The sequence below is a fragment of the Mus musculus genome, chromosome 2 (genome assembly GCF_000001635.26).
Source record: "Mus musculus strain C57BL/6J chromosome 2, GRCm38.p6 C57BL/6J".
Classification (NCBI taxonomy): Eukaryota; Metazoa; Chordata; class Mammalia; order Rodentia; family Muridae; genus Mus; species Mus musculus.
The window spans coordinates 67,473,867-67,487,297 of record NC_000068.7 but is presented as its reverse complement, the minus strand read 5'-3'; the positions used below and the strand labels follow the sequence as shown (position 1 = coordinate 67,487,297).

Below are 13,431 nucleotides of genomic sequence, written 5' to 3'. Positions count from 1 at the left end.
ACGAGAAACTGAAAGAAATAAAAGCAATTTCCAGAAGGAAGAGGCTTCTGGGCTCAACAATTAGAGGGCTCCTCAGCTCTCCACAAAGATGAGGAAAGAGAATGAAGAGGGTATTTAGGGAAAAATATGAAAGCCCAATGTTGAGCTTGAGAAGAGGGCTCAGAGGGCTAGACTATTCCTGGGGTGGGGGTGGGGCGGTCTGAGGATTCTTCTGGAGGGGCCAGGCATATTTTAGAACTAGGTTGCAGTGACATTAAATAACTCCGCAAGTGTATAAAACGGTCACTGAGCTGTACCCATAAAGTGGGTGGGTAGTATGGTATGCAAATTATATGTTAATGAAGCTTCTAAACAAAGAAGAGAAGAACAGGATAAAAGCCCTAAGAGCACCAGAGAGAAGCTGTAGACTGGCATGAACAGGGGAGACGCAACAGTTTCTTTCCCATTTATATGTCCATTCCACCATCTGCTTCACACACATTATGAGGTCCTCATCTGAGGTTGAGGGAGCTGAATTTTCAAGATGTCCTTCCGAAATAGAGTTTGTCATAGTGAACGGATAAAACTTATCCTTTAGGATTAGAGAGATTGCTCAGCTAAGAGCGCTGGCTGCTCCTGCAGATGAGTTGAGTAGTCCCCAGCACTCACAGATCAGGACTCCAGTTATAGGGCATCTGATGCCCTTTTCTGACCTTTGTAGGAACTAGGCACATATGAAGTACATGTACATACATGCAGGCAAAACACTCCTACAAATACATACATCTAAGCCATAAGAAATAAAAGTTAAAAAGTGTTCCTTTGAGTGGTATTTGGCTTTGAGCATGAAGGATCAATTATCTTTTCAAACATAGAATGCTGAAAACTCATTCTTAAAACTGGAAAAAATTTAAAGGGCTGATAGGATAAATCTGACATAAATAAATGGGAGGGGTATTCTGTGTGGCTCATTGTCTCAGAGGAAGAGATACATGCCAATCATTCCTGCTAGAAGCAAAGCAAAATGATTTTTCTTTTTACGTCAAAGTCTCCATGAGTACTGTTAGAAACCAGTAATAACCGGTGGGGGAACCCTATAAAGATCTGTTTGTGTGTGTGTGTGTGTGTGTGTGTGTGTGTGTGTATGTATATGTGCATATAAGCAGTCTCATTGTGCAGTCTGGGCTGGCAACCTGCCAATAGACTAGACTGGCCCCAAACATGATATTTCTGTTCCAACTCCTGAGTGCTGGAATTGCAGGTGTGCTCTGTCTCCCAGCCAGAATGCTATTCTCCCAAAAAGCCAACTTTGTCCTACTACTGATCTCTCTTCTCCTAGGGCCTGAGGTAGCTTCCTTTCTTTGATAACTTTCCTGGGCATGACTACATATGCTAATGAGACATCACTTCTGGTGTCAATGGATGTTCCTGTGTCTTGGTTCACTGAATGTATTATGCAGGCTCATGGGTTTGAACACTTCCTTCCTAGCCAGTTTTGGTGCTGTTATGGGAGGTTCTGAAATCTTTGATTTGCTGCCTCACTAGCAGAAAAAGGCTGCTGATGCTGGCATGGGAGACTTATTGCTCATCTCTAGTTCTGGCTCTAGTTCTGAACTGTTTGCTTCCTGATCCTCTACAGTGTCAGAAGCAACGGTCTTCTGGCACAGACCAAGCCACTCCACCTGCCTTCTCCACTGTAAGAGACTAAATCTCCTGAAACTGTCAGTCAAAATAAATCCTACCTTCTTTACCATCAGATATTTTGTCACATGAAGCAACACCAACATTTTTCTTTCCAACAGGTGTAAAGCAAATATAAAGGATGTAACATTTCTCAGATAGCCCCATTTTCAAACCCGATCTCTAAGACAAATGGTTACCAAATAGTCAATTACCTTGAATCCTCGGACTTTAATACATCAAAAAGGAAACAGGCAGATTGGACTTAATTATTGCAACTAATGAAAACATTACTAACAGTGAAATTAAATATTGTCAGAAATCCAACACAAATGTTCTTTATTTTTCACCCTAATTAAATCGGTTTCTCAATTAATAATAGTTACTGCATGTCACCAAATTAAATGTATTTGACCAAAGGAGGACATCAGGGAGCTAGGTATCGAGTACTTGCAATAAGCCAAAGTATTGCTAATGCTAACTGAGCCAACAATGTCTTATATAAGGACAGAACTAACGATCTGTTTATTGTCTTTCATCCCTGGGGATAGAAGAACACATGTTTAAGATGCATTTAGGCTGTTTTATAAAGCTTAAAGTGGATATCTAAGACAGTTTTCACTTTCTCCTCTAAAACCAAATTTGACATTTATCTCATGTTTCTCATCAAGATTTAAATCAACGCCTTTTGTTTTTTAAAGGTAGAAGTGATTTATTTCATTGTCTCCCAGAATTTTATATGTGATGGACAATCAATGCTGCTTCCTAGTTTAATCCTACTTGTGATTGCCATATATTATAAAGTGCATTGTGGTGGCTTAGATGTGTTTATCACTAGGAAACTGTTAGACATTTTTACTATAGCTAAATGTGGTTAGTGAAACTGAAGCTTAGACAGGTAACTAGATCTGAATATTCTGTGTGTGGTTTTTATTGCTTTCATGTGCTTTGTTATTTCACAGCACAAAGCACAAATGTATCTCTGTAGTAACTCACAAAAAGCACACAGAAGTCTTCTGCATTGTTTCCTTTGGTTTCCACAGGATGTAAGGTCCATTGATAAACATATGCTGAGAATGTCTATATAGGTAAATAGTAAATGGCCAGTAAGTAAGCCAGTTACTATACTCTGGCCACAAAAATTTGTTCAATGATAAAAGGCTGTCCTCTACTCAAAGGCAGGATGTTGAAGGCTGCCTACTTCAATTCCCTCCATCCCTTTCTCCTCTCTCTCTCTCTCTCTCTCTCTCTCTCTCTCTCTCTCTCTCTCTCTCTCTCTCTGTGTGTGTGTGTGTGTGTGTGTGTGTGTGTGTGTGCACCTGTCTGTGTGTGTGTAGCTTTCTTCATGTGTGTGCAGTGCCTATGGAAGCCAGAAGGGGATAAGTCCGAGGAACTGGAGAGTACATTGTGTTATGATGTCCATGTAAAAACAGTATATACTTTTCAACACTGATCTACCCCACTTCAAGCCATAGGCTTTGTTTTAATCTGTATGGATATCGATTTATTTTTGTAAATAAACCTGGGACATATGCTATAATAATCTTGATTTTATAAATAAAGAAAGGAAGTCACCAAGAAGTTAAAGACATTGCTGTTATATAGATAACAAAAAGGATGGAAGCAAGAACCATGATCCTTCTCTAATATCTGTGCCCTGACCACTTCAGAGAGGCCATACTTTGCCAACTTTCCAGTTACTAACACATCATTTGTTTTTTTAAACTTTTGCAAACACTTAATTAATGATTAGGGAACAGTACGAGTCAGTATTCATACACCATACCTGAAACCAACTAGTCATCTGTGAAACAAGACTTGGGTGAATCGTGGATTAATTTTATGCTTCCAGATGTGAGTACAACTCCACAATAATATAGATATTCAGATAAAATGAAAACTTGGGGTTATTTGTTCAAAAGCAATTGGAAATTTCAGAATAGAGAATATACTGTTAAACTAAGCACAAGGCCCTCCTAATTAGGGTGGAAAAGTCTTCTGCAACTGCAAAGGGCAGGGGCCAATGAGGGTGGCTCTAAATGTAACCCCTTCAGTAGGTGAGTGTTAGACGTTGGACTGAGCTCTGACATGGGTCACAAAGCCTGTGATCTGGGCACATAATGTACTTTACCCAATAATAAAGTAATTATAGACATAGTCTTGCTTCTGTGAGGAGTTAGTTATTCAAGTTATTAACATAGTTATATTTTATGTTTTGATATCTTTCAGTTAAATGCACTGTCTACACTTGAGTCACTCTGTTTCCTGTGTTCCAATAGTTGTACACGAGATCACGAGTACATCATGCCTTACTGCCTTGTTCACACTCTATCCCCTTAAGCATCATTAGAAAGAATTGCTCCCATAAACATATTTAGTTAAGTATATTACAGTTTCACCAGATAAAGCTATAACTGGAAAACTATTGTTAAGGTATTGGACTTTCAATTATTTCACCTGACACCTTAACTACTTGCCTCACATAGCACTCAACTGGTTCATATTTATAAAATTTATTTAGCTCTGCATTTTCTCCAGGGTTTAGAAAATAAAACACACCCTCTTTGTTTCTTACTGCAAAATTTTATATCCCAGTTACTTCCTTCCTCATGGGAAACAAAGGCCTACAGTACAGCTGTTTACACTAAACTTGTGAATTTTCTGAGTGACAAGGTCTGTCTGATGCATTTTATGACTTGGGTTTTCACATTTAAAAACCATTATATCTCATGAAAATATTTGATGATGTATGATACTGAAGTAATGAAGTGGGAAAGTTTTATACACCAGAAGTCAAATTATGTGCTTTTATGTAACATCTGGGTTCTATTGCTTAACGTTTGATGATTAAAGAAAACAAGATAAAACTCCCCACAACAAACTCTGAATAATGCTACATATTCCAGTGATGCAAACAGCTAGCAAATAGTTTGTCTTGAATCACAACCAAGAAGTAGAGGCTGCATGCAAACACTGCTCTCAGCATTTCTATTTACTTGTTGAGTAAGTTATACTACTTAACTTTCATTTATGTCTGGAACGTAAGACTCTGGAAGAGAACATTCTAGCACAGCTCACATGGCAAAATATTCTAAGTAAACCAACACATCAATATGCTTAAACGATTTTCTAAATGATCATTTTTTTTTAAATGAGCAGTGGAAATTATTCTATCACCAGAGAGGGAGTGTTTCTACATTGGTGAAAGCAAAATTCAACTCTAAGTTGTTTGCATATCACCCGCAGAGGCGTTACCTGCTCAGCTCTGCTCTCATGTCGGTACTGATACTCAGAAAAGGCGTTGCAGGTTGAAGTCATTTTATCCTTCTCAAATTGTCTTTTCATCTTGGCTAAACCACCAGGCACGGTGCACACATCTGATTCTTCCATGACCTATGGTGATTTAAGAAGGTAATTCAGGGTTTCACCTGCAGATATGGTATGCTTGGGCTACTCTTTCATTATACTTGGCAATCCTTTGTGGGTAGAGCACAAAAAAGAGATATTAACACAAAAACCATTGCCATAGCTTTCCACTAAAACTAAACTTTCCTGTTGTTTTTGCCACTTACCAGATGTTTTATATATTGTGCCTTGAAAACACTGACTGAGTAAAATCACCCTGTTTAAGACACATTTTGATGTCTAGATTAGACTGAATGTTGTATTAATCCAATAATATGGAGGATGACTGGTGGGCATGAAAATAACGAAATAAATTATAACTCAAAGTAAAGCTGTCATTGATGTTTCAAACATCTGTACAGGCAGCAGACACGTTATCATGAATAATTATAAGAATCATTTTTAGTAACACCAAATTTTATTTCAGCTATTTTGGACACACCAAATAAAGGGTCTTATGTAAAACTGCTTGAAACTGTCAGTAAAAACAGCCACTTATGGAGGTACCTCCATAAGTGGCAGGGCAGTTTGCATACGTTCATATACATACTCCATCAGGTCATGCTTTGTGGTATCCTGTGAGCCACAGACATCAATGTTCTACATTTTAATCTAAAGAGCCTGAGATTGAGAGATGTGAAACATCTTATGTCCTCATGTGCAGGCCATTAAGTGACGGTATTAAATCTGTCTGTCTGAATCTTAATCTGAATGACACCTGTCTGTCTCAATTGCTAGCTCTACGAATAGGCAGGTAAAACAGCTACCGTTCACCAGAACTGTCGTGTCTCAATTCTGCTTTGAGCACTGGCATGTCAGGACCAAGCGGCAGGAACAGGAGATTTGAATAGAAGGACATATTTTCAGATGAGAAAACTGATCTCAGCACATAGTTTGGGAATGAACTTGCAAGGCACCAAGGAACCTTGCCAGTTCACACAGGGCTCACAGGGACATGCAACAGAACCTAGGGCTTTGGTCTTGATGACTCCACCACTTCCTTAGCCCAGCAGGCACTCAAGCCCAGATGGGATGCCAGGGGACAAGCAACATGAGCCATGCAAGTCCTTTGCCTGGGAAGCTTCTAGAGGATGGAGACTCCGTGGCATTTCACACCACAGCAGGACTCCTGAGGTCTGCACCAGTGCTGATATAAATAGCCCAGGGAGTGCAGCACAGGGGTCACAGGGATCCTGATGGACAATGTCACATCTAAAAGAATCTGGGTACCCGAGGGTCTGAAATCTTCAACCAAAATATGGGGGTTCTTAAAAGGTTTTAAGAAATACACGTGTCTCAGGAACTGATACAAAAGCACTAGTCTGAGCTCATGTGGAGTTATGTGAGCTCCCGTCAAACACTGCAGTGTTTGCATTACCATAGCAACTTCCTCTCTGGCTTCATGCGTTCTCAATCATTCCACAATGGATTTGCTCAATGGGAAGAGATACAGTTGCCTACTTTCTATGTATTCCATATATACTTTGCAGTTCTTCAGAACTTTACATGTAATTCCCACTCAATTACTGACATTATTCCTGACATTTGTTATCTGTTAATGACACGAGGGAGTTTGGGATCCATTTTTAAAATTTTAGAAAGTAAAGGAACAGAAGTGTCAATTATGGCCACAATATTTCCTTGAACCCTACCTGCCATTTATTTGGAATAAATGTCCTCCTTAGATAGAGCATATGTAAGCAAAATATAAGTTTTAAATTAAATGAATTAATGTATTTATTGTCAAGATCTTTCATATGTAAAAAAGTTAGAAGTAATGGAAAATCAAATGCAAATTAATTTTTTAAACCTCATCATTATTATTGTGTCAAAAACTGGATACTCTTCCAGTAATCGTTTATTCAAAGAAGTACCAACTGTACAGCTTGCCTCTTACCTACCACATGGGTTGAAACAGAGCTATATGCATCCCTCTCCTTTGACATCTGCTTTGGGAGCAGACATATCACACATACAGAAGTAAAGACAGCTGCTGGGACTTCATGATCTTATAAACCGTGCTACCTCTGCTATTGTTGGTGCCACGGTGACACACTGTAGCTGTTTGCCAAACTAAGTCAGATAGATCTCCCCCATGGAGGATAAAAATGGTGCTTAGGTAGCCTTCTTATAGAGAAGGTCCACCCAAATGAGATGGCAGCACATGCAGTTTGTGGCCATGGCTGGAGTGGCACCTGCTCACAGGGTCATTCCAGTGTTCTCGCTTTGCTTAGCACCATGCTCAGAATGCTGCCGCTAATCGGTGTTACTTTTATTGACCTCATCACTAGACTGGTTTGTGCTAAATCTTTTTATACTTACTTGTATTCCATTTCTCAGGTCTGGGCTGGGAAATAAGATCTGGAATTTAATGGATGTGTCGATAATAATGAGTTAATCTAAATGCTCAACAGTTAAACCTAGGTAAATATATTACACGGTCATCAATTTAAGATGTAAGTCCTAATCAATGACATAGAATGGCTTTTTGGGGGGCGGGCAGGACTAACAAGAAACAACATAGTTTGGGAAGTTGGACAAATGGTGATTTTAGTGCTAGTTCTGATTAAAGCGTATCACAGAGCAACATTTATTTTTACAAATTTATGGACTGTGTTAAAAAAGATAAAGAGAACAAAGTCACACTGTAGGGTCTGGCATTTAATTTGTTACTCTATACATATTACTCCCCTCTCTCTTCTTGGGCTGCTCACAGGCTACTCCTATTCCATGAGCACCACATGTATGTAGAGTCACCATTGCCAGCTGGCAGTTAACATGAGAGGACACTGTTGGTCACTGTAAGGTGTTCAAGCAAGTCTGAGACATATTGGAGTCAGTTTGGGTTAAATTTGTGACTTCCAGATTCTCTACTTGCAATGTTTGTGGCAGCTGTGTAGAGAGTCACAAGTGGCCTTATTGAGCTAAGTGGTGAAGAATTTGATAAACACCGAAAAACAAGAGTGTTATTTTACTTTTATTTCTATATTTACTGGGATTTTTGTGAGCTCAGGATTGCAGTATTTTCTTGTTCATAATATTTGAGACAAATTGAGTATGATAGTTTGAGGGCCATAATAGTCTCTTCTATGAAAAAGGAACTTTAAATATAGTTAAGAAAGCATTGGTATCATGAATCTCAAAATTTAATTTTATAATTGTGCAATCCTTTGAAAATAATTTCACTAAATTCTATGTCTATAATTTGTCTATAAAAATCTTCATATAGAAGATTTTTCTCACCAGTCCTAATTTCTGTCGTTTATTGAATAGGATTATTAAATTATTCATATCCATTTTATTTACTTATTTATTTATTTTATACCAACAGAATAAAGACTAAGTAAGACATTTAATAGCCTCCAGATACCACAGTCCATGCGACGTTAATCAAACCCAACACCTCATTCTTTACAACTTATGAATCGGGGGGCAGAACTATTTCCGGTTTACAGTGAGATCTGAGTTAAATCTTGAAGGCAGGCTGGGTTGTTTCACCTCATTTGTGATAACTATGATAAAAACCATTGGATGTATATGGACATTAGAAATTATTCTGATTCAAAGCATATTGTTTGAAAAGAAAAACAAAACATCAAAATGGTGGAAATATGCTTCATTTCACTAAATTCTTGATAGATTGTTTTCCAAGAACAAACAGTTGGTTTACCACTACCAAAAAATTTCTTCTTGTTAGATTTTAAAGGTCACAGCATTTCTTTCTTTGTAATATTTTATATTTTGCCAATTTGAAGGTGCAAACCCCACAATGAGCAGAAAATAATCACACACAGAGGACACCAGGGTAATGTCTATTCTCCTAACAGCTAGGCAATGGTAGCCAGTAGAATAAATACAAAAGAGCTCAATAATAACTAAACAGAATTAACATCGTCTATAGGACCGTTGTTGATTACTAGAAACTTTTTGTCCTAAAAGTGGGATGTGTGCCCACTTTAAACATTTACTTTTTATTTTTTTAATTTTTTAATTTTTAGCACGTTAGAAATACAAATCATATCATGGTACTAATCTGTTTTATGACATTATCCACTTATGGGAAATGATCTACGTCTTCCTAAAGTAACACCATTGTTTACTCAATAGCAAGCATTGAATGAGGCATTTTTTCGTCTTAGAAAAAGTCTGGTAGCTTGCAAATCAGTCTTTTGGTTGTTGTCCTCTTTATTTTATACATTATGATGATGGCTGTTTTCCTAGTAATTTAGAACGACCTTGTAGTCACGTCTTTAAATCTCCAGCAGGGGGCGCTCACTAAGAAGACTAGCTGGAAGCAGTATTGAGCTGATAATGTTTGTGAAGTGGTCTAGTTACTCATGTCACTTCTCTACCTCATTCCAAATCTATGCGCTATCTAAAATGTATTTTAATGACTATGTAAAAACTTAAATGTCATCTGCAATTGCAGGACGGTTAATGAATTTGGCACAGTGAGCCTTGCCTCTAAATAATTTGTAAATGTTGAGTAGCTATTTTTAAATCTTACCTTTGGGATTCTCTCTGTTTGTGTGTGTGTGTGTCTATCTGTGTGTCTGTCTGTCTGTGTGTGTCTGTCTGTCTGTCTCTCTCTCTCTCACACACACACACGACTAAATTGGGGATTACAATCATAAAGGAATGTTCTTATATTTCATTAAGTTGAAGGACATAGATTATAGAATCCTACAAATTCTTTTGAACATCGCTTATTATGAGTTGGTGCTAAAATTGGTGATCTTTCTGAATCTCAGAGTTTCTCATAATCATAATTGGTTTAGTAAAGTGCCTGCATTGATAATCTCTCTCATTTCTGTGTTGATTAAGCTTCTCCTAATGGATTCAGCACATACCGAGAAAAGCAAAAGAAATTATAATGCAAGAGAATTTAAATGAATGATACACACGACCAAGGAGGGCAGCACATAAGCCCACATTATTAAGATTTGAAATGAATTCTCAACCTTCCTGAGGAGAATAGCTATAGGTTAATTGGTAATGATGACAATATCAACACATTTACGGAGTGCCTCCTGCCTTCCACATAAATTATCTCCTTGGTTCTTCCCCAAGACCCCTATGTGGTAGATAATTATTCCCATTCCTCAGTGCATAAAACTGAAGGTCTGGGAGCGGTCAAGAGAATAACTCCGGTTCATGCAACCATCAAACAGCACAACCGAGGCTTCAAGTCAGAAGTTCTCAATTAGATTTCCGTTTTAATTTTGTTTGCTGTAAAAAAATATCCCAGAGCCTAGTATTTGTTTTTGTTTTTAAACTATTTAACTGTTTTGATTTTCAACTAGTACTATTCTGGTTTTTCAAAAGTAAGCAAGAAGACAGACAGCATACATGGCCAGAGGTACTTACATTAGCCGAGAAGCTGCGGGTGTCACCCCGTGAAACAGCTGCCTGGTACCTTGCCATCCTCTCCTTCAGGGACAGCGCCTCCAGGAGATCCGACTGGTCCTCACTCCCAGCAGTACTGACGTCTCCGGGCTTAGTAAGGTTAAAGGTCACTGAAAACAAACGTAGCATTTTCAGATAGGTGTCAGTGTGAGAAGAAAATAGCATCAACTTATGAACAGCGGCGGCTTCTAGAGTCCTTGGTCTCCAAACCTGAACTGTAAAGTCTCATCCCACTTACAAAGTTTCTCTGCTAGTTTCTTTTCTCCAGAGTTCCAGGACAAAGTTAAATGTGCATACCAAAGGATATACTCAAAACAAAAACAAAAACAACAACAAAAATCATTATTGTTCATCTATTCTACTTTTGAAGTTAGCATGGTGAGAAATGGTGACTTATTAACACAGTGTAATCTAATAATTAACATTCTTCAATCATTATATGTTGCATTCATGCTAAACACTACAGAAACATCTCAATGGTTTCTCTAGCAACCTTGTGGATAGATGCTATTTCCTAAAGTTTACATGAGTGAAAAGAAAAATACATAGTAGTTAAAACAACAACAACCAACAACAACCACAAACATCAACACAAAACTTCCCCAGGATCACAAAATTCCTAAGGGGCAGGTTTGAATACAGTTGGAATATTAGCAAGTGAAAATTTGTTCTTTGTGTTTTTCCTTACACTCAACCAAGAAGGAGGTACATGTAGCTACAAAGAAAGGGTGCAGATTATAGATGCTTTCCTTTTATTCCGAGGCAGATATTACATAAGAAACAACAACAGTATCACTAGGAACAGCTTCATCTGTCATGCATATCAATGGGTTTGGCCTTTTTTTCCTACTAAACCATTTGCCCAACATAGAAAACTTGGACTCCGGGGTACCAGAGCAAAGAACCAATTACGAGTTTACAGAATGGTGGTAGCCTGAAGCCAAAGGATCCTTGTGACTAATCCAATCTAAGCACATCCTTAGACAAAAGACAACACGCACCTCAGTATTCCCTTCCAGTGAAAGGGACATAAGGGCTCTCATAGCTATGTGACTACATACTGTTAGATAGTTCACATATGCTAGAACTGGTTTTAAAGCTAGGTTTTCTTATCTAATCTAGTGGCTTTCTGCTACCACTTTGCTAGTTGGTTTACTATTCTTTTGAAACTGAATGTATGTCTGGGGTTGGGGGGGGGGCCTGGAGAGATAGCTCAGTGGCTAAGAGCACTGGCTGCTCTTCTAGGGGTCTTGAGTTAAATTTCAGCAACCATATGGCTCACAACCATCTGCAATTGAATCTGATGCCCTCTTCTGGTGTGTCAGCAACAACATGCTCATATGCCCATATGCATAAATAAATAAATACATCTTAAAATAAAGAAAATGTGTGTCTCTGTGTGTGAACACATATGTGCATATGCATTCATGTGTGTGTCTATAAATGTGTGAGTATGTACTCACCACCTGGCCATGGACCCCAAGCTTGTCTCTTTTAGAGCTTGTAGCTTCTGGGACAACTAAAGTATGTATCTTTGGCATCTTTTATTAGATAGGTTGATTTAGTATAATCACTTTGGACCAAGACTAGATCACTCCATCAATAACATGTCACTCCACTTCCTTCTTTCCCATTTCTCCTCAGCCTCCACACTAAGATACTTAATTGGGTTCTTCACTTTTAATTTTTTGGGGTGTCTTCAAGATTTATTTACACAATCGCTGATAAGAACAACTTCTGTGGCTCAAAAATAGTTAAAACAACTGGCATTTCAACTCCCTGTGTAGGTGTTTGTGATTTCTTATTCAAGTAAAGAATTAATATGTTTAATAAATTAATTAATAAAATTAATAACATGGTATTTTGTTTACCATGTTACAAGATATAAACTATAGGGTATCAAGAAGTTCTATTCTATAAGCACTGTGATTGACTGCAGTACACTGATGTATTCTCAAATATCAGCTGTCTTGAAATTTAACTGCCATCCAAAATTTGATTTATACAAGTGTGCAATGTTTCTGCGAAAAATGATTCCTACAAATCACCATGCTAAAGTAGAGATATCCTAATTTTTCTGAGTGTATAATACATTTGCACAGATAGATTTGGCTATGTTCAATTGCACTGGTCTCACCTCATTGTGATATCACTAAACATTCTTCATAATAAATATAAATAGTATCTTTTATAATAGTCAAAAATTTCACCTATTTGTGGTCGATCTTAGCCTAACCTAGCTTGTTTATTTTTGCTAAAATTTACTGAGTGTTTACAGATGAATTTTTCAATTCTTGTCGTATTTCAACTCCTAGAAAAATGTTCAAAGTTATTATTAAAGCAATCAGTGGCCTGAGTGCTCTGAGTTGCCCAGTGGCCTTTTAAGCAGTGAAGGCACCGCTGCATTTTTGATGTATTTTCCAATCTTTCTTGCCATTGCTCATAAGCAACTGCATATTCAGCTCTGGGCGTGGAATATAAAAATCACAGTGAGCAAACAGAAAACCACATTGCTTGCCAATCTTCTAAGTCAACACCTGCCAGTTTCCTCACGGGGCAACAAAATGTTGCTCCCTCCCTTTTCCTTTTGCAAGGCACCAGGTACTCTTAAAGTGGTGCTGATCACATCTAACACAGGCCTTCAGCCTTGACCAGACAGGTGTTTCCTTAGGGATGTGTAGGGAAGAAGAGAGGAGAGTGAGCTGTAAGGACCCTGAGTGGGTGAGACAGAGTCTGGAGAAGAGCACAAACGAATTTAGAATGTTTTCCAAAGCAGAAGGTAATGAAAGAACAAATAAGTTTGTCGTCACATAGTGCCTATGGAAAAGTAAAAAATGATTATGATTGCTGTAAACAAGCTGAAAGGTTTAAGTGTCCTGTGAAGAAGAGGAAACCCCAAATATTGAAATGAGCCCCGTTAGGAAGCCTCGTAAGTACTAACATCACACCCACACGCACACA

General features: G+C 38.1%; 1 protein-coding gene across 3 annotated transcripts in view; it reads right to left on the bottom strand.

Moving 5' to 3' along the window:
* The window catches only part of Xirp2 (xin actin-binding repeat containing 2), an 80,621-nt gene that overhangs the window by 39,323 nt on the left and 27,867 nt on the right, over positions 1-13,431 (bottom strand). For 2 of the 3 annotated variants that reach the window (NM_001024618.2, NM_001083919.1), the window contains exons 2-3: positions 10,432-10,580; positions 4,915-5,052 (exon numbers count right to left, since the gene is read on the bottom strand). In NM_001024618.2, the coding sequence (NP_001019789.1) occupies positions 4,915-5,052; positions 10,432-10,488 (195 nt within the window). In that variant the 5' untranslated portion in view covers positions 10,489-10,580. The remainder of the gene's footprint in view (positions 1-4,914; positions 5,053-10,431; positions 10,581-13,431) is intronic. The other variant, XM_011239520.1, reaches the window with a different exon arrangement.